This window comes from Rattus norvegicus, chromosome 18 (genome assembly GCF_021556685.1).
Source record: "Rattus norvegicus strain SHRSP/BbbUtx chromosome 18, alternate assembly SHRSP_T2T, whole genome shotgun sequence".
In the NCBI taxonomy this organism is placed as follows: domain Eukaryota; kingdom Metazoa; phylum Chordata; class Mammalia; order Rodentia; family Muridae; genus Rattus; species Rattus norvegicus.
In genome coordinates this window covers 45,391,934-45,414,606 of record NC_141551.1, presented here as the reverse complement: position 1 = coordinate 45,414,606, position 22,673 = coordinate 45,391,934, and the positions used below count along the sequence as shown (strand labels likewise).

Here is a 22,673-nt window from a genome sequence, read left to right as displayed (position 1 = left end):
AAGTGACATTACCGTGACTCACACAGAAGTCACTGGGTGCCAGCCTAAGCAGCCTACCTCAGAAGGTGTCTGAGCGGAAACTCCAGATGTAGGAACAAGATCCACATATGCATTGGAAATGACAATGTCTCCAGTCTCTTGGACCTGGGGAGAAGTGGAGTAGGGAAGGAACACAGTTCACTGACTTTACCATCCCATTATGAAACGTGAGTCACTTCAAGGAAACATACTTCTCTTTGAAATGAAAAAACAAACAAGCAAACAAAAAACAGAAAGCCAGATGAGACAAAAAGTCAATGGTCTGTGTGATAAAGTAACAGACATGGATATTTTCTGAATTAATACAATTGTTATTAGACCTGGATAGAGGTCTACTGATGGTCTTTAAAGAAGGGAGAAAAAGAAAAGAAAAACTACAAGCAGATCCCATCTCCTAAAACACTAACTACAGGAGCTGGAGAGAGGGCTCTGTGGTTAAGAACATTTTCTTTCCCCAAGCCCGAGTATATTCTGGGGGAAGTCAGAGTAAGGGTCCACTCTTGTCCATAGTAGAAGGCATGCCATGATAGCCCCATACAGAGACTAGACCAAAGCTGGCTAAGAAAGATCATAGTCTTTGTAACACCATGATTCTGGATGCTATTTCAAGTCGGAAGCACACATAAGATGAAGTAAAAACAGTCTTTTATGTCTGCCATTAAAGAAGCTCTCAGTCCGAGTCCTGTGCCTCCTACCACCCCATGACTGTTCACAGAAGAATAATACTGGAAGCCAAGGCTCGTAACCCTATTGCCCAAACGGCCAAAGCAAGAGACCTGCAAGTTCAAGGACAGCCTGAACTAAGAGCGCATTTCTGTACATGCTGTGCTACAACACACTGTCTCAAAAGAAAGAAAGGAATCACAATATAGATAATAAGTTTCTAAAAGTGAAGGTAGCAACTTTGATTTTAACTAATCTCCCTTGACTACTTCCCTTCATACTTGAAAGGAGGGGGAAATACATTCCAACAATTTTTCTTTAAAAAAAAAAAAAGAATTAAATACAGTGAAAAGCACAGGCACAATTAATGGAAAAAACAAAATACACTTTAGAAAATTGTTCTTTGTAGGCACATGAGCATACAGTTCTGAAATATTGCTTAAAATGTTTCCTAAAATACAGTGGGAAGGAGGGGGTCAAGGTAGGAGTCTTCTCCATCCCTGTAATTACCAGAGAAGGAGCAAGTACTCTGAAGACGGAAAGCATTTTAGAGTTGTCTAAAATGGAAAGACTGCGTTACACGTAGGCATTGTTTCTCCGCTCTTTCAGTTCGCACAAACTGCACATGTTCTGTGCAGGACTGCATGAAACTAAAAACCTTCAACATAGCATATGGTGTCACGGTCCAGGAGTTTTGGAGTCCACGTTCTTTTGCCTGCCTGCCTTCCCTCCTTCATGGTGCTAGAGGCTGAACCCAGGGCCTAGTGAACAACAGATGAATGCCGTGTCACTGGGCTACATTCCAGCCCATTTGTGAGTGTTAACTTTCAAACAACATCTCAACTCCATGGCTTGGGGTACACGGTAGTTAACTAACTGGGCAACCCTGGGTTCAGTCCCTAACACCCATCCCGAGTACCCTGGCTCTACCACAAACATTTGAGAGAGTAAAGAGCAGGAAGCAAAGATTTCAAGTGAGGTAAGTTTGCAGAGGAGGCCAGACTGTGCGTCCGTGGGAAAGGACAGAGTTTAAGGTACTACACGAGCTGGGCTTGTTGGCGATGTGTGCCATGCCACCACTTTAAAGGCAGAGGCAGGAGGATCACAAGTTCTAACAGGGCAACCTAGGCTACAGAGTGAGATTCTGTTTAAATTTAAAAAAGAAAAAAAGAAAAAAAAAAAAATCAGAGCCCTGGCCCCTGAGGATAAGGCAGCGCTTACACAGGTTTAACACAGAAGACATTTGCAAAATAAAACAAATGCTGTCCCTAATGCATGAAAACACTGCCAGCAGCAGGAAGGCAGTAGTGCTGGAGCAGAACTCGACAACTTACCAGTTCCTAGAGGAGCAAACAATGCAGAGAAGGAGCCCTGAGACTGAGGCTGCAGAGCTACCTGGGGCTGCCTTTGTGTGGCTGCTAAAAAGCTGTCTGTGCCCTCCCCCCCCCCCCCACAAGTCTTTACCAACATCTAAATTTTCTAAGGAAACTAGGTTTTCTTATATTTCAGTTGCATAGAGTTGCTATTGGAAGTTGCTTCTGAAGACAACAGTGTTTGCAGAACCTGCATAAGCAAAAGCTTAATGTCACTGCTGGAGTACGCAAGCCCGCTGCACACAATGCGGAGCAACAGAAGGCCATTAGCTGCTGGCTGTGGCAACAAAGTTGTTCTTTACACCGATGGTAACGGACAATGTCGGACGTCCCTTTAGTGCTGAGCATCACTAGTTAGGTCTACACAAGTCTTCACAGCCATTCATTAGGCCCAGGCTCCAGGATACAAGATGTTAGTTTATAGATATTTGTGTTACCAAGAGCACATGGTTTCTGTACAGGGAAAAAAAACGAAAGGCTACAACTCCACTGGTCTCTAGCACACAAATAGCTGTTCCTACAACTCTGCGAAAATTTGGTTAGAAGACCTTTCCTATTAGATAGACAAACTGCTGTTCTGATTCTCTTGAGCAAAGCTTTGAAATCTTTCATTAGTGAGAGAAAGAGAATTTAAAAGGTATATGTTGAATCTGCTTCAATTAAAAGTCAGCATTAACTTTAAAAGTACTCACTCCCAAGTTTCTCTCTCAAAGATTCCTATTACTAACCACCAAAATGCTAGCCCAAACTGGTGGTGTGTGGCAAGCAGGCCCAACTCTGATTCATACCTTGGTTTGAAAATGAATTCTGTTTCCTTCCTTCCACATCTCAGTTTGTAGAGTTTGTCCTGGATACACTGGTTTGGCAAAACGAACCTATAAAATATTAAAATAAGAGTTTTTGGGGCTGGGGATTTAGCTCAGTGGTAGAGCGCTTACCTAGGAAGCGCAAGGCCCTGGGTTCGGTCCCCAGCTCCGAAAAAAAGAACCAAAAAAAAAAAAAAAAAAAAAAAAAAAGAGTTTTTGCGTTAAAGATGTTTTTTAAACGAAACTCTCTACTTGTCAAGGAAATTTCTGAGGTCAGCATAAAAGGAAAATATTAAAGATTTAAATATATTAAGCTTATAGAAGATACCAAAATACAGAAAATAAGGCACAGACACTGAGAGTCGTGTGCACACACACATAGCTATTTCTTTTCTCTCAAAACAAGAGAATCAGGGCAGGGAACATAGCTCCCTGGCAGAGTGCTTGCCTAGCATATGTGAGCCCTAAATTCAATTTTCATCACTGGAAAAAAGAAAAGGAGAGAGCAGCATCAGTAAACAGCATTTGCTCAAGACAAAACCATAATCCTATGAGGTAGTAACTCAGGCAGCCACCCAAACAATTTAAAAACCAAAGAAGACTAATTAATCAGGGCTGAAGGGTCCAGTGAATACGCAGAACAAAGGTTTAGATCAGATTACTTAGGTTACTGTGTGAATCTATACATGGATTACTGAGTTAAAGAAAATAATTGTGATTAAATGAAACCCATGAAAACAGTGTTATTAAGGGAAAATATATCTTCACTCTTACACTGTACATAAACTAATAAATATATACTAAGCTACTTTGCATGGCTTTCACGCATATATCTTTTTACCTAAAATATTGTTAGGTGGAGACATTTTCCTTTTTTACTAACAAAACGAGCAAACAGTGAAATCCTGAAATTGACTCGGCAGCACAAACTGAAAACACTAAATCCAGCCAGTGCTGTTATGAGAGTTCTGATGCAGCCGCTTCCTGACATCTTTGTTAAGGCAAGGGTTGAGCTTCAAACGTACACATGTACACATGCTGAGGCCAGGAGGTGGTGACACACCTTCCTTTAATCTCAGTAGACAGAGCCAGGCGGATCTCTGAGTTTGAGGCCAACCTGATCTACAGCACAAATTCCAGGGCAGCCAGTGCTACATAGAGAAACCCATCCCAACCCCCCGCCCCTCAAGAATACGCAAGACACAAATACCTTAATGGCCTTGAATCTTGACACATCATTATCCGCAAACTGCTGTAAAACATGCCTTGCAGAAAACCCAAAAGTACATAATCCGTGTAATATGGGTTTCTCAAAACCTAAGAAAATTTAAAAAATTCTTATAGACGAAAAGTGGTAAATCTAAATATATGTATTTAATTCAGTATTTTAATGTCTTTTAAAGTGCAATATGAACTATGCTATGTATTAAGAAACAGAACAAGCCAGGAAAGATGGCTCCACCTTTTATCACAGCAATGGCGACAGAAGTCGGTGGAGCTCTCTAAGTTCGAAGCCAGCCTGGCCTATATACCAAGTTTCAGGCTAGCCAGGGCTACATATTGAGACTGTAAAAAGTTCTGTAAATAGTACTTCCTGAGGAAAAATTAAAAACAGCAAAAAAAAATTTTTTAAAAACATGAAATAAATATACAAAGGCTAGGAACACAAAGATCTATTTCTTTTTTTATTATTAGATATATATATATATATATATATATTTTTTTTTTTTTTTTTTTTACTTACATGTCAAATGTTATTCCCTTTCCCGGTTTCCTGTCCATAAGCTCCCCATCCCCTCCCCCTCCCTTATTCGGGTGTTTCTCCATCCACCCCCCTTACTGCCCCCCCAACATTCCCCTGAACTGGGGGTCCAACCTTGGCAGGACTAAGGGCTTCCCCTTCCACTGGTGCCCCAACAAGGCTATCCTCTGCTACATGAGCAGTTGGAGCCCAGGGTCAGTCCATGGATAGACTTTCGGTAGTGGTTTAGTCCCTGGAAGCTCTGGTTGGTTGGCATTGTTGTTCATTTCATTTTGTTTGAAATAAACCAAGTAGGTGACAGCATATACCTATCTAGCCTCTCAGGCTTTTGTTCTTCCCTAATGACCTCTTCATGAGAGCTCACACCCGTCCCCAAAGTGGCAGCCCTAACTCCAGCAGTAGAAGCCTCGCTCCACCATCTGAATTTCAAGTGAACCACTCAGAATTTTCTGAATATTTCCTACTTTTCTAAACCCTTTGAATAAATATGAGAGCTATCTTTTAAATGTTATTCAAATTACCAGCCCTGAGTAGTACTTTCTTTAAATGGATAGTTAGTAAACTGAGCTAATGTTTTCAGTGACTCCCGTCATTTACAACTCACCGGCAATGCTCGCAAAGCTCGGGTCAATGTGTAAAGGATTCGAGTCTCCACTGAGGCGGTACAGAGCGGCCTGCAGAGAAAAAGTACACTGTATTCAGTGTTTGCTGAGGAAGCACTAAGTGTGGACAGGAAGCATGACCGGCTACTGATTAAAACGCATAATGCACATACACCCAGGCTGGGATCTAAAAGACAGCTAATTTTTACAAAACCAAGATTACCTGTAACTAAGCTTCAATAAGGTCCTTTGCTGACATCAGCAGAGAGAGGGATAAGGTAATAAGGAAAGGGAAGAATTACACACCACTGCCTAAAGGGAAACGGTGTGGATAGGTGAAGGTTTAAAGTCTCATTTAGCCAATCAAAACCTGGTCCAATTTTCTTATTTTGTTTTTTAAATTTGAAGTCTATTGACAAAATACTGGCAGATAAACATCAAAGACCTCTCACAAAGTTTCATCTCTCTACCACTAAATCCTGAATATGCCCATGCACAAAAAGGAACCAACTCGCCTGCCAGTGTGACTCCATACATGCAAAGCTCAGATTTTCACACTACTAAATGACATAGGTCAGGCGGGATTGACAGAAAAGTGTAGGTAACAACAGGGAAAGCCTTCATGCTTTCTGGTATTTAAACTGTAAAGTTTTCAAACTAGCATGCTCTCCAGGGCTGGGAGCAGAACTTCTGAGGGAAGCTGAGTATATAATGGTTTTTATAAGTGCTGTTCCAGTCAGTGTGGGGTCTGCCTCGGGAACTCCTTAAGTCTCATGCTGAGAAGGAAGTTTTCACTTCTCAGTGGCTCAGTGTTCCTTCCTGTACTATGTTTCTCTAAATACAAGATTACGTGTGTTAGAAAACTAAATGGTTATTTTTCAAAAGCAGTATACTAGAAAAATATGCACTATCATGTATACAATGAAAGAAAGACACATTCCCGGGCCACAGAGGGAAGTCGTCAGACATAAGCCACATCATGGGCTATGATGGGGCCTGGGTTCACATCCAGCTATCGGTGATGCACAAATTTCTTCACCAAGGAGAGCCTTGAGTTTCTCATTGAGGAACAACAATAAAGAGGCTAAGAGGGGTTGGGGATTTGGCTCAGTGGTAGAGCGCTTGCCTAGCAAGCGCAAGGCCCTGGGTTCGGTCCCCAGCTCTGAAAAAAAGAAAAAAAAAAGAGGCTAAGAGAGCTCACTTTCACAGAACAACTGGGGAAATCAAAGGAGATACAACTCATGGTATTGCCTCATGAACGTTAGCAATCTCTAATGCATTTTACAAGATTTTAGCAACAATGTAAATGAACACTGGAAACCCACATGACTGCAGATGGATGGAAGCCCAAGAAGCTCCTCACTTTTGGAGAAGAGGATCAAACAAAAATATCCTACAAGAGAATCTGAGGTCCTGCAGGATACAGAAAGCTAAAAATCCTTTTCAAAGTAAAGCACTTCCCTGCAGTACTCCTAAAACACCCTCCATTAAGGAGTTAGCAATGCACCTTTGCTATGGGGAAAGAATGTTCCAGCTCCAAAGTAGTAATCCCTGAAGCAAGCCATAGGCCGTATGGACGGCGTGCACAGAGGTCGACGGGTCCTCAGTGTTGTGCTCGCTGCTGTTCTAACTATACAGATCTCTCCAGCCAGTGACTGGATCGTTTTCTGTCTTTTCTCCATACTCAATCCCTGTCCTTTCAGCTCTGGCCCCTGTTTTCACTCTTTTTCTTAGATGTTGGTTTTTATTGTATGCCTATGAGCACTTTGGCTGCTTGTATGTTGTGCCTTGTGCCCACAAAAGCCAGAAGGTGTACTGGATCCCCTGGAACTGGAGTCACACACAGTTGTGAGCTGTCATATCTATAGGAGCTGGGAATTGAACCTGGGTCCTCTGGAAGAGCAGCTGGTGCTCTTAACCCAAGCCACCTCTCCAGGTCCCTGCATTTTCTTTTTCATTGTTCTTCCTCAGTTTCTCAACCTATTCCTAACTCGTGTTTAGTTTTCCTTGATATCTTTCACCTCCCATCCACAGGCCTCTCATGGCTCCTACAGGGATGCCTCGCTTGTACTTTCTCAGAGCTCCTAACGCTATGTGTCACTTCTGCTCTTCCAGTCGCTAGCCTAGGCATCAGTTTGTACTTGGCTACTTCCAGACTTTTATCAGTGTTTCTTAGTCACCTCTATTAGATAAAGCTCCTCCATGGGGAATGTTCTTTTACAAGGACATTGACTTCTTGAGAATGGTGCCCCATCATTTTCTGCTCTGGAGGAATCCGACGCCTGTCTAATTATCTTCTGTGTAAAGTTACTTCATCATTGTCTTTCAGCCCTCAAGATTACTTTCTTCATCTTGAAACCCCAAGATTTGAGCAGGATCTATCTCAGGGCTACTTATTGACAATTAGCATTTTCTGGGAGCTGTGCAACTAACCTAGATAGTCCTACCAAGTATCTGCGATATTTTTAATTTTTTTTTAGCCCCCAAAAGAGATGGCCTAAATCTGAAAGGGTTCCCCAAGAGAAGACCTGATTCTGGGGTCATACTTGCTTTCAATTTAGCATGGAAACATTTTGTAAAATATTAACAATTACATTTTAACAAAAAGTACAACCTACTTAGTAATAACTGAAATCCTAACAGTATAATTAGCATTAGACATGTGTCTGGTGAAACTAGTTTGCTTCTCATTCTCAAACACAATGCCTGGTACTGAGAGCTGTTTACTGTTGGTCTTTTCCATGCATCAATGCCTAGAAATCTTTATTTTCCAGGAAACATCTGTTTTACTTGTATAGTCAAGCAGTGAGAAAACTCTCCTGTGAACATTTAAACAGCCTATGAGAAGTGACATTTGTAGGCTAAACTACACCGTTGCCAGTTTCCTTGTGACTAAAAAGTTAGATACATAAAACCCGGCATGATGCTCATGCACAAGTTCCACCTTTGGCACAGGTCTGCTCACACACTCTGTCCTCCATAACTCGCCAGCATAAATCTGGCCTCATTTCTCATGCACCATGCTTCTCTCCACCTACACTCTGCTCTCATTACCCCTCAGCCTCTTCCCTGACAAACTGCAGCCCTTCATCTCAGAGGAGGGAGCATCCAGAGACCACCTTTCTGCAAAGCCAATCATTACCTGCAAGCCCTTCTTCAGATCACTCCAAAGGATGACCCTCCTCTGAGAACTTATTCTAGAAATCAAAGCCTGGTGTTTAATTTTCCATTGCTTGGAATAAGATGCCTGAGTTACTCCACTAAAGACACACAAAAGTATAGGATGTCCAGCTGCAACAGAGCAGTATCATCAGCCAGGGGGACTAGCTCCTCTCACCTGATTCAGTGAAGTGGTATCTCTCAGTACAGCATCTGGAGGCCGACTTGGTACGGCTACAGCTGCCTGAAATCAAGATACTGTGTGTCAACTTAAATGTATGTGATTCTCTTGCAAAACTGACATCCAATAAGCGATCATGTGTCAATAAACTATGCAAACTGGATAGAGGGGTTTTTTTTATGTTTTATGTTCTAAGGAAAATGACATTTGAAATTTCATAACTCCTAGCTTTTCATAAATTATAATTTCCCTGAAATTATTCTTTTCATTATAAGAAACATTATCAGAACCATTCTCCAGGCCACAGAGGACAAAGATAGTTTTTCCTATATAAAAAGATGATGACAACTCTGAGAATTAAACAATTTATATATCTTAATTTGCCATGTTAACAAAGTAATACAGTTTATCACGTTTTTAAAGTTCAGTTTGTATTATTGATTATGAGGGAGGAGGCACAGGAATGCAGGCACACATAGAGGCCCAGACATCAGATCCCTGCAGTCAGAGTCACACTGTATTACAGTCCAACAGCTATGTCAATGTTTTAGTTCTTTATATGGAATAAAATATTGTCGCTATTACATAAATTTTATACAGTAAAGTCAGATTTTCTAATTACAGTGTTGATAATTTTTCATTATGAAATGCCCAGCTAAGACATTATCAACTTTATCCCACAAACCCCAAAAAGCATAATCCTAAAAGGCCACAAGGGAAGAAGCTACTTCTTCAGTAAGTAGGGAGGAGAATGGGTAGGTGGGGAGTAGGGAATGCCACCACAGAAAACTCATGCATAAACTAGGAAGTCAGTCTTGTAGAAGAATGCAGAATGCTGGTTGTGGAGGCTCACTCTGGGGAAGCTGAGGCAGGAAGATGGCTACAAGTCTGAAGTCAACCTGCTCTATAGAATTAGACGTAAATCTTTAAAAAATCAAAAGAGGTGGGGCTGGAGAGGCAGCTCAGCAGATAGCATACATGCTGCTCTTGCAGGGGACTAACACTTGGTTTCCAGCACCACCATGACAGAAGGACACATGCACATACCCACACATACATATACATATTTACAAGTAATCTCTTAAAGAAATGAAAGTAGACAGTGGTCATCAGACGGGAAAGAGATGGTCAAAGTCATCATCCTCCATCAAGAACCGGCTAGTGTGGCCAAGTCAGTAGTAGTGGTACAAGTCAAATAATCTACATCAAGAGCATGAAATTCCCAGTACATACAAAACAATCGATGTTTGAGGATATGCAAATGATCTTATGCCTTACACATTGAACACATAAACTGAACTGCTATAATATGCATAAAGATGTACAAATATAAAACCTTAAAAAAAGTCTTACTTTGAGTTTTTCTGATGTCCGTTTTCCACCAAAGCCTCCAGAGCCAACAACGAAGACAGAGAACTGATTATAGCATATAAGTTCCTTGCCAGAATAAGAGTAGACTACAAAAGAAGCAAAGGGGAAAAACGATTATTACACGAAGATTTGCCTAGGTAATGAAGATAGGCTTGTTTGCCAATTCCTTTAATGGTTTCAAAAATAAAATGCGGACAGAGCTAAGCCCGCACTACAGTGATTGTAGGGGTTTACACAGTTCTGCTGCAGTCTCTGAAGGCAAGAAGAGCCTCCCCATCCCTTTACTGTGAACAGTGGGGTTTTTTTTAAACCTTCTAACTACTACCAATATCAATTTTTTATCTGCTACAAATATTCCAAACAATTCCTCTTGAAAATTTAAGCTACCACACTCAAGCTGGACCTAAAGAGCCAGTGAGCAGGGATGGGGACAGAAGAGCCCCTGGGGGGACGAGCCGCCCAGAGAAGGCCATTCCGCTCCCTTTGTTCCCCACTCTATCCCTGGAAAGAACAGTTCCCAATACAAAAAGGTTCCTCCGAGTGCAGAGAGCATTATCATGTTCAACCAATCCATGGCTTTTAATGCATTTTTGTATCAACGGTATTTCACCTTACACTGTGTTTACTGATGCAGCCCCATGGTAAGTCCAGGAGTACTGGCATGGTCTCCAGTATTCACCGCAGAACCACCACCAGGTAGAGCAGGCATTTCCACTGCTCTCAGTAGCAAACTTTACACCTCTACTACTTTCTTAAGCTTAAGCTTTTGCACTATGTCTTTATGTTTAGTAACCAGCACTCTATTAACTCAACACTTATTGAAAACTCAATAAATTTTTTCCTACTGTTATAAACTACTATAAGCCCTTTTGTCCCACAGATAAAATGTGGATCCAGTGTTCAAACCATATGATGAGTCCAACAGTCTAGAAACCCAACTACAATGTAGAATAATCACGTTCCAAATAGCTAACAAGAGAAAAGCTTCATTAACACCGCCCAGCTACACCACTCTACCACAGGAGGATAACTCTTCCTGTGACTGGCGCTAGGTCACGTGTCTCCCACCTGGGCCTAAGTTAGGCTGTCTCACCCACTGGCACGTCCCACGTGCCCTAGCCTCTCAGCCCCAATCTACTGCCCTCCTCCCTTATTTTTCTTAGCAAACCCATGAAAATTTAAACTGCTTACTTAGCTTTCTTACAAACTATAAAATGAATACAAACTTCTGAATCGATCTCTGTGGTAAACATTACATGAAAAGCCTATCAGTCTAATGACATTATTGTAAGAATTAAAACTGTTACCGTCCATAACAATCACTATGCCAGAGCCTTTATCCAGGATGTCAGCAATAACTGCTTCACATTTTAATTCCCCTAAAATTAAAGTAAGATAAATAATTAAAACACCACAGAATTTACCAGGCTTTTCACTTGATTCAGCAAAGTTAAAAAAAATTATAGTTTTAAATATTTCCCTTAAATACTAAAAAAAGAAATTGTGTATACACAGCATTTAAATTGCTACATTTGAAACATGAATATTTCTGATATAAGAATTTGAAAATTAATATAGCAACTCCTCTTGGAAGGTCTAATTGTCATCCAAATACTGGGTAAGCACCAGTCCCCTTTGCCCCATTCCTTCTCAAATCTCAAATCTCTATGGCTTCTGTGAAACACTTTGTAAGCATTCTTTTTCTGAACTCTTTGTTCCTCATTTAACTGGGTAAACTCTGTGGGTGAGAAGAACAAAAGCCGACACCGTGGCAAACAGCAGCGGTGGAACCTTGTGGGACAGAGGCAGTTGGGAAGGGTAAGTAGGGAGGAAAGGGAAGAGAGGGAGAGTATTTATATATAAGTATGAAACTGCCGAGGAAAAACATTAATTTTTTTAAAGCCTGCTTTTCTCTCTCTCTTTTTTTTTTTTTCTACACAACTGGAATTAACGCCCTGCCCCTAAGCCACACAACATGAGCGTCAGCTGTGATTCACAGATAGCACATCCCTGTTGATACTTGAACAACTGAGATAGTACTTTTTAAGTTAATCCCAAAGTCTGAGGATAGCTATTTAGGAATTTAACAGGAAAATAGCAAACACATTTTCTGCACTATGGCTGCAGAGAGGAGAAAGCTCCTAGTAGAACAGGAATGGAGGCAGAGGACACCTACATGAGGGAGAAACAAAGCTGGCAAGAGTGGGAATTCAATGAACAGAAAGAGAAGACTCCAGATTCACAGAGAAACAAATAACTTCCTAAGTATCTAAGGGTGGGAGGTGGGAAATTATAACAGTATTACAAAGAGCGATGCTTTCCAAAACCAATGGTTTCTGAGTCCTCTATAAACCCCTGCTACCTTCAGAATGGAGTCTGAACTTCTTTACCTGAATTTCAAGTCCCTGTGGCAACCCTTCTTGTCTCTGTCTCTCTGTATTCTCAAATCTTGCTGTACTACCCAACTGGTCCTTAAGGGAGGAAGAACTGTTTTCAGTTTCCCTGAAAGCTTCTACCTCCAGAGTGTGAGGATGAATGTGGTACCACCATGCCTGGCTCTCAACTTAAATTTTCAGTATCCATATTTCCTAAGAGTAATTTTAAAACTACCAAATACACATAGACATGACTAAAGACAAAGAACTGACAAGAAATACAACTTGAGACTAAAGATATAAAAGAAATCAAGAAAAGTATTACCCATTATTCATATCAGTGTATAACTGTAATCATTGGGAGTATGTACCTACGGGCAATATTTAAGACACATATACTTATTTTAACGATGGTTCCCCAAATGAACACACTACGCTGGGTACAGGTGAACCATGAAAGAAGAACCTCTACACACACACACACACACACACACACACACACACACACACACACACGCAGGATCTAGAGAGCTTGGGTGCAGAATTTATATTTCAATAAAATAGCAGGTAATATAATAGTTCAGATAATTCCAACATACAGCCAGGTTAAAGGAAAAAAAGCATCTAATGCCTAATACTATGCCTTAGAAATGGTAAGTATTCCATAGTCACCACAAACTGGATATTGTCTCTGACTAAATAAACAGACTAGAAATTTATTATACAATATACTGAAACAAATCTACTACACCTTAAAAGCAGTTACAAAGCTCCAAATTTTAGTAAAATATCAAGGTTTAAGAAAAAAACTAAGGGAGAGATGTGGATACTCCTGAGAAGTCAGAGGAGAATACGCTCTGCCCATGGTCCAGACACAAGAGGGAATCACATAGTGCCAACTATGCCCTCGGGGTCCAAGGTCCTACATGAGCAATCGGGGCAGAACCCTTTGATTCCTGCCAGCGCCTAGCACCTAGAGCTGGAAGACAGTCTTCAGGAGAGCTGACACACCTGAAATCAGAGCACCTGTTCTCAGGAAAGGCTGAAAGAAAACAGAAAAACAGTTCTACAGGAGTGCTGACACAGAGGCCTACAGCAGGGTCAAGTCACTCCCAGAAACAGCAAGACAAGCAAACACCAGTGACAACCCAATGGCTAGAGGCAAGCGCAGGAACCTAAGCAACAGAAACCAAGACTACTTGGCATCATCAGAGCCCAGTTCTCCCACCAAAGAAAATATTGGATATCCAAACACACCAGAAAAGCCACACTTAGATTTAAAATCACATTTTTTGATAATGATGGAGGACTTGAAGAAAGACATAAAGAACTCCCTTAGAGAAATGCAGGAAAACACAAGTAAACAAGTAGAACTCCTAAGAGAGGAAACACAAAAATCCCTGAAAGAATCACAGGAAAATACAACCAAACAGGTGAACAAATTGAAAATGGAAATAGAAACAATAAAGAAAGCACAAAGGGAGACAACCCTGGATATAGAAAACCAAAGGAAGAAACAAGGAGCCGTAGATACAAGCATCACCAACAGAATACAGGAGATAAAAGAGAGAATCTCAGGGGCAGAAGATACCATAGAATACATCGACACAACTGTCAAAGATAATATAAAATGCAAAAAGCGCCAAGCCCAAAAACAGGAAATCCAGGACACAATGAGAAGATCAAACCTAAGGATAAAAGATGTAGAAGAAAGTGAAGACTCACAACTTAAAGGGCCAGTAAATATATTCAACAAAAGTATAGAAGAAAACTTCCCTAACCTAAAGAAAGAGATGCCCATAAACATATAAGAAGCCTACAGAACTCCAAATAGAGTGGACCAGAAGAGAAATTCCTCCCATCACATAATAGTTAAAACACCAAATGCACAAAACAAAGAAAGAATATTAAAAGCAGTGAGGGAAAAAGGCCAAGAGACATATGAAGGCAGACCTATAAGAATTACACCAGACTTCTCACCAGAGACTATGAAAGCCAGAAGATCCTGGACAGATGTCATACAGACCCTAAGATAACAAAAATGCCAGCCCAAGTTATTGTATCCAGCAAAACTCTCAATTAAAATAGATGGAGAAACCAAGATATTCCATGACAAAACCAAATTTATGCAATATCTTTCTACAAATCCAGCCCTACAAAGGATAATAGATGGAAAACTCCAACAAAAGGAAAGAAATTACAATGTAGAGAAAGCAAGAATATAATTTCCTTGCAACAAAACTAAAAGAGAGACAAAGAAACATAATTCCACCTCTAACAATGAAAATAACAGGAAGTAACAATCACTATTCCTTAATATCTCTCAATATCAACACACTCAATTCCCCAATAAAAAGACATAGACTAACAGACTGGATACATAAAGAGGACCCAGCATTTTGCTGCATGCAGGAAACACACCTCAGAGATAAAGACAGACACTACCTCAGAGAAAATGGCTGGAAAACAATTTTCCAAGCAAATGGCCAGAAGAAATAAGCTGGAGTTGTCATTCTAATATCAAATAAAATTGACTTTCAACCAAAAGTCATTAAAAATGATAAAAAAGGACACTTGATAGTCATCAAAGGAAAAATCCACCAAGATGAACTCTCACTCCTAAATATCTATGCTCCAAATGCAAGGGCACCTACACTCATAAAAGAAACCTTACTAAAGCTCAAAGCACACATCGGAAATCACACAATAATAGTAGGAGATTTCAACATCCCACTCTCATCACTGGACAGATCATGGAAACAAATTAAACAGAAACATAGACCTACTAAGATAAGTCATGAGCCAAATGGATTTAACAGATATTTATAGAGCATTCCATCCTAAAACAAAAGGATATACTTTCTTCTCAGCACCTCATGGAACCTTCTCCAAAATTGATCATATAATCGGCAACAAAACAAGCCTCACAAATACAGGAAGATAGAAATAATTCCATGCATCCTATCAGATCACCATGCACTGGTGATCTGACTGGTCTTCAATAATAATAAAGACAGAAAGCCCAAATATACATGGAAGTTGAACTATGCTCTACTCGATGACAACTTGGTCAAGGAAGAAATAAAGAAATTAAAGACTTCTTAGAATTTAATGAACATGAAGATACAACATTACCAAACTTATGGGACACAATGAAAGCAGTACTAAGAAGAAAACTTCATAGCAGCCTTATTTATAATAGCCAGAAGCTGGAAAGAACCCAGATGCCCTTCAACAGAGGAATGGATACAGAAAATGTGGTACATCTACACAATGGAATATTACTCAGCTATCAAAAACAATGACTTTATGAAATTCATAGGCAAATGGTTGGAACTGGAAAATATCATCCTGAGTGAGCTAACCCAATCACAGAAAGACATACATGGTATGCACTCATTGATAAGTGGCTATTAGCCCAAATGCTTGAATTACCCTAGATCCCTAGAACAAACGAAACTCAAGACGGATGATCAAAATGTGAATGCTTCACTCCTTCTTTAAAAGGGGAACAAGAATACCCTTGGCAGGGAAGAGAGAGGCAAAGATTAAAACAGAGACTGAAGGAGCACCCATTCAGAGCCTGCCCCACATGTGGCCCATACATATACAGACACCCAATTAGACAAGGTGGATGAAGCAAAGAAGGGCAGACCGACAGGAGCCGGATGTAGATCGCTCCTGAGAGACACAGCCAGAATACAGCAAATACAGAGGCGAATGCCAGCAGCAAACCACTGAACTGAGAATAGGACCCCAGTTGAAGGAATCAGAGAAAGAACTGGAAGAGCTTGAAGGGGCTCGAGACCCCATATGTACAACAATGCCAAGCAACCAGAGCTTCCAGGGACTAAGCCACTACCTAAAGACTATACATGGACTGACCCTGGACTCTGACCTCATAGGTAGCAATGAATATCCTAGTAAGAGCACCAGTGGAAGGGGAAGCCCTGGGTCCTGCTAAGACTGAACCCCCAGTGAACTAGACTGGTGGGGGGAGGGCGGCAATGGGGGGAGGGTTGGGAGGGGAACACCCATAAGGAAGGGGAGGGGGGAGGGGGATGTTTGCCCGGATACCGGGAAAGGGAATAACACTCGAAATGTATATAAGAAATACTCAAGTTAATAAAAAAAAAAATAATAAAAAAATAAAAAAGAAATGTAAATACACAAAATATCCAAGAAAAATAAACTTATTAAAAAAAAAGAAGAAGAAGAAGAAAACTCATAGCTCTGAGTCCCTGCAAAAAGAAACAGGAGAGAGCATACGTCAGCAGCTTGACAGCACACCTAATAGCTCTAGAACAAAAACAAATAAATAAACCCAAGAGGAGTAGAAGGCAGGAAATAATCAAATTCAGAGCTGAATCAACCAAATAGAAACAAAAAGGACTATACAAAGAATCAACAAAACCAGGAGCTGGTTCTTTGAGAAAATCAACAAGATAGATAAACCCTTAGCCAGACTAACGGGAGGACACAGAGAGTGTGTCCAAATTAACAAAATCAGAAATGAAAAGGGAGACATAACTACAGAATCTGAAGAAACTCAAAAAATCATCAGATCCTACTACAAAAGCCTATATTCAACAAAACTGGAAAATCTGGAGGAAATGGACAATTTTCTAGACAGATACTAGGTACCAAAGTTAAACCAGGAACAAATAAACCATCTAAACAACCCCATAACTCCTAAAGAAATAGAAGAATTATTAAAAGTCTCCCAACCAGGGGTTGGGGATTTAGCTCAGTGGTAGAGCGCTTGCCTAGGAAGCGCAAGGCCCTGGGTTCGGTCCCCAGCTCCGAAAAAAAGAAACAAAAAAAAAAGTCTCCCAACCTAAAAGAGCCCAGGTCCAGATGGGTTCAGTGCAGAATTCTATCGGACCTTCATAGAAGACCTCATACCAATACTATCCAAACTATTCCACAAAATTGAAACAGACAGAGCACTACCAAATTCCTTCTATGAAGCCACAATTACTCTTATATTGAAACCACACAAAGACACAACAAAGAAAGAGAACTTCACACCAATTTCCTGTATGAATACCGATGCAAAAATACTCAATAAAATTCTTGCAAACCAAATTCAAGAGCACATCAAAACATTCATCCACCGTGATCAAGTAGGCTTCATCCCGGGGATGCAGGAATGGTTTAATAAACGAAAATCCATCAATGTGATCCACTATATAAACAAACTCAAAGGTAAGAACCACATGGTCATTTCATTAGATACTGAGAAAGCATTTGACAAAATTCAACACCCCTTCATGATAAAAGTCCTGGAAAGATCAGGAATACAAGGCCCATATCTAAACATAGTAAAAGCAATATACAGCAAACCAGTAGCTAACATCAAACTAAATGGAGAGAAATTTGAAGCAATCCCACTAAAATCAGGGACTAGACAAGGCTGCCCACTCTCTCCCTACTTATTCAATATAGTACTCCAAGTCCTAGCCAGAGCAATCAGACAGCGAAAGGAGGTCAAAGGGATACAAATTGGAAGGGAAGAAATCAAAATATCACTATTTGCAGATGATATGATAGTGTACTTAAGCGACCCCAAAAGTTCCACCAGAGAACTACTTAACCTGACAAACAACTTCAGCAACGTGTCGAGGTATAAAATTAACTTAAACAAATCAGTAGCCTTCCTCTACTCAAAGAATAAACAGGCTGAGAAAGAAATTAAGAAAATGACATCCTTCACAATAGTCCCAAATAATATAAAATATCTTGGTGTGACTTTAACCAAGCAAGTGAAAGATCTGTATGACAAGAATTTCAAGTCTCTGAAGAAAGAAATTGAGAAAGATCTCAGAAGATGGAAAGATCTCCCATGCTCATGGATTGGCAGGATTAATATAGTAAAGATGGCCATTTTGCCAAAAGCATTCTACAGATTCAATGTAATCCCCATCAAAATTCCTACTCAGTTCTTTATAGAGATAGAAAGAGCAATTTGCAAATTCATTTGAAATAACAAAAAACCCAGGATAGCGAAAATTATACTCAACAATAAAAGAACTTCTGGGGGAATCACCATCCCTGATTTCAAGCAGTATTACAGAGCAATAGTCATAAAAACTGTATGGTATTGGTACAGAGACAGGCAGATAGATCAGTGGAACAGAATTGAAGACCCAGAAATGAACCCACACACCTAGAGTCACTTGACAAAGGAGCTAAAACCATCCAATGGAAGAAAGATAGCATTTTCAGCAAATGGTGCTGGTTGAACTGGAGGTCAGCATGTAGAAGAATGCAGATCAATCCATTCCTATCACCATGTACAAAGCTTAAGTCCAAGTGGATCAAGGACCTCCACATCAAACCAGATACACTCAAACTAATAGAAGAAAAAGTGGGGAAGAGTCTCAAACACAAGGGCACTGGGGAAATTTCCTGAACAAAACACCAATGGCTTATGCTCTAAGATCAAGAATCAACAAATGGGACCTCATAAAACTGCAAAGCTTTTGTAAAGCAAAAGACACTGTCATTAGGACAAAACAGCAACCAACAGATTGGGAAAAGATCTTTACCAATCCTACAACAGATAGAGGGCTAATATCCAAAATATACGAAGAACTCAAGAAGTTAGACTCCAGAGAGCCAAATAATCCTATTAAGAAATGGGGTACAGAGCTAAACAAAACATTCTCAGCTGAGGATTATCAAATAGCCAAAAGCACCTAAAAAAATGTTCAACATCCTTAGTCATCAGGGAAATGCAAATCAGACCAGTCAGAATGGCTAAGATAAAAAACCCAGGTAACGACAGATGCTGTCGAGGATGTGGAGAAAAGAGGAACACTCCTCCATTGCTGGTGGGATTGCAAGCTGGTACAACCATTCTGGAAATCAGTCTGAAGGTTCCTCAGAAAAGTGGACATTTCACTACCTGAGGACCCAGCTATACCTCTCTTGGACATATACCCAAAAGATGCTCCAACATATAACAAAGACACATGCTCCACTATGTTCATAGCAGCCTTATTTATAATAGCCAGAAGCTGGAAAGAACCCAGATGCCCTTCAACAGAGGAATGGATACAGAAAATGTGGTACATTTACACAATGGAATATTACTCAGCTATCAAAAACAATGACTTCATGAAATTCATAGACAAATGGATGGGACTGGAAAATATCATCCTGAGTGAGGTTATACAATCACAGAAAAACACACTTGGTATGCACTCATTGATAAGTGGATATTAGCCCAAAAGCTTGAATTACTGAAGATGCAATCCACAGACCACAGGAAGCTCAAGAAGAAGGATGAAAACACAGAAGCTTCCACTCCTTCTTAAAAGGGGGTAAAAAATATCCATAGGAGGGGATATGGAAGCAAAGTTTAGAGCAGTGACTCAAGGAATGACCATTCAGATCCTGACCCACATGTGGCCCATATATATACAGCCACCAAAACTAGATAGTTTGATGAAGCTAAAAAATGCATGTTGAAAGGGACCGGATATAGATCTCTCCTGAGAGACACATCCAGAGCATGCCCAATACAGAGGTCAATGCTAACAGCAAACCACCAAACTGAGTATGGGGAATTAGCGGAAGTATTAAAAGAGGTGAAGGAGCTTGCAACCCCATAAAAACAAAAATGCCAACCAACCAGAGCTTCCAGGGACTAAACCACTACTGAAAGACTATACATGGACTGACCCAGGGCTCCAATTGCATATGTAGCAGAGAATAGCCTTGTTGGGGCACCAGTGGAAAGGGAAGCCCTTGGTCCTGCAAAGGTTGGACCTCCAGTGCAGGGGAAAATGGGGAGGCAATAAGGGGGATGGATGGGGGAATACTCATATGGGGGATGGGCAGGGGAAGAGGAGGGAATGAGGGCTTATGGACAGGAAACTGGGAAGGGGAATAACGTTTGAAATGTAAGTAAAGAAATATATCTAATAAAAAATTAAAAGAAAAAAGAAAAAACTAAGGTAGGAGCCTAGCTACTTGCTGATCTCTACATTACATTATGTGACAAGATACCAAATCCTCCTTTGCCTTTAACCATCTTATATGAAGAGATACATTCACACACTCTATTTTAAGGAAGTTACTCAGGCTGACAGTGCTTCCCATAAGAACCATAAACTAGCAAAAACCCCAGTACCAGGCATGAGAAACCTCCTTTTGAATGGTTGGTCAGGGTAGTTTAAGAGGCTCCCAAATCAATATGGATTGCAGATGAAGTCCTTGGTTACCCTCGGGGGCTAAAGGTGGACCCCTATCACTAAAAGCACCACACTTAGGACCCAGGATTCGGATGACTTTACATCAATCTAACCTGAAATTCTGTATCCTAGCTTCTGTGACTATGCAAACTAGGGAAGCAATTACACAGTTCTACCCAGACGCAACACCTATAAACCATGGCAACAGGCAGCACGGCAAGACATGCTTCAAGGTGTAATGAGGGCACTCACAGGCTGAGAGGCAACCAACAGCTGCCTAATTAGACTAAGGAGCACGCAACATGAGGGAAACCATGCCTGGTACTGGAAAGCTAAGCAGCTGCCAGGAGCCAGTGAGGACATGGGCATTAGAGAATTACTGCTGCCATTCGCTAGAGCAGCATAATGTCTTCCTGTGTTCTAAGTCTGTTCCTTATAGCGACAGGCAAGCATAGCTTTAATCCTTCACCAAAGAAGCCTGTCTTCACAGTGAAGGGAGATCATTACAGAAAACCACAACTGGAACAATGAACAAATCAGTGAATGGTGGGGATCCCAGCCCCAACAAATACATCTACATCAAAAGATCCCAGCTCCGGCACCTGTGGCTCAGGGGACACATGAAGGGGGAAAAGGAAGATGAAAGAGACAGATTTCAGGAAGTCGCCTAAGAAACTGTCTCTCCTCCAGAGGATGAATGCGAAGGACAGCGCAACAGCACTGTCAACGGACATGTTAACCAGAAAACGGGGAAGTTCAGAGTCCCACCACCAAGACAACGAACTATAAGCAACTACTGACTGTGAAGGAGGAGGATTATCCTCTCCAGAGAATGAGTCCCCTTATTGGTTGTCCAATAAGAGTGGTCAGCCCTGAAACCATATACAAACAAACAAAAAACCTAACTCAGTGAGGTGTGTGTGTGTGTGTGGTGTGTGTGTGTGTGTATGAGAGTGTGTGTGTGTGCGCGTGCATGTGTGTATACAGAACAATAAGCAAAGAAAAAAGGCTACCAACTTGAGAGTGGGGTACAAAAGGCAGGTAGCTTATGCTGGACTGGAGTAATGAAAGGGGGAATTAAATTCATATTTTAAAAGAAACACATGAAGCTAGGGATAGAGTTCAGTCGGCAGGGTGCTGCACACCATGGAAAGCCCCCTGGCTCCATCCCCAGTGCTCAAGCCTTAATCCCACTTATTAGAAAGGAGGAGGAGGAAGAGGAGGGTCAGAAATTCAAGATCATCCGCACTAGGGAAAAAGTTCAAGGCCACCCTGGGCTACAAGAGATATTATCTCAAAAAGTATAAATGGATGGATGGATGGATGGATGGATGGATGGATGGATGGATGGATAGATGCAGAGAGAGAAAAAAGATAGGATAAACTTTGGTTAACAAATTATTCCTGAGAAAGAAAAAATCTTAGGTAGGTTTGTTTTCTTTCTTCAAAGTGAATAGGGGAAAAAGTGACAAATTTATCTTTCAGCATTGTTTGCTTTATGCAAATCAAGAACAGTCACAGGAACCACATCCGATATATAATCAGAATGGCACATATGTTAGTACAGATAAACTGATAGTATTAAACCAAAAGTTTCACTGTTGATAGAAGAACAATAGATCTAACAGTTACTAGTTAACATCATCTACTGGACAGCTGCAGGTGGAAGCTTCTAGAACACTAGAACACTCGTGTTGGGTTGTCTATATCAGTTTAACACAGTGAGCTGGTTTGAAAGGTTAACCAGAAAAGTAAAGCACAGTATTAGGCAATTCACACAAACTCACCTGATCGGGGAAGTGGCTTATACAACTCCAAGTACTGCTCCCCATGAAGAACCTATGTTATAACAGATGTAATTTCATTAGCAAACTTTCTTGTACCAGTTTCTACGTGGGTACTGCTCGGCACAGATGACATTTTCCTCTCCACACTTCCTGTGTGATCTATCAGTAGAGGTTTTGCTTACTCATGCAATATAGACATAATTAGCACACCGGCATAAAGACAAACAGATCGTTTGGAGGAAAGAAGATCCAGGGATCCTTCCCGGATCTCTCAGTCAGGCTCTGTTGCACGTGCTTATAGTAAGGCCGAGAACATACTGAGCAGTCTGTCTGTCTGCTCAGTACAAATGAGCC

General features: G+C 40.8%; 1 protein-coding gene across 1 annotated transcript in view; it reads right to left on the bottom strand.

The window, feature by feature from the left end:
• Hsd17b4 (hydroxysteroid (17-beta) dehydrogenase 4) overlaps window positions 1-22,673 on the bottom strand; it is a 90,605-nt gene that overhangs the window by 19,424 nt on the left and 48,508 nt on the right. Inside the window, 8 exon segments of the mRNA NM_024392.2 lie at window positions 58-144; window positions 2,864-2,950; window positions 4,092-4,198; window positions 5,248-5,317; window positions 8,583-8,648; window positions 9,939-10,042; window positions 11,264-11,335; window positions 22,320-22,371. Coding sequence (NP_077368.2) covers window positions 58-144; window positions 2,864-2,950; window positions 4,092-4,198; window positions 5,248-5,317; window positions 8,583-8,648; window positions 9,939-10,042; window positions 11,264-11,335; window positions 22,320-22,371 — 645 coding nt within the window.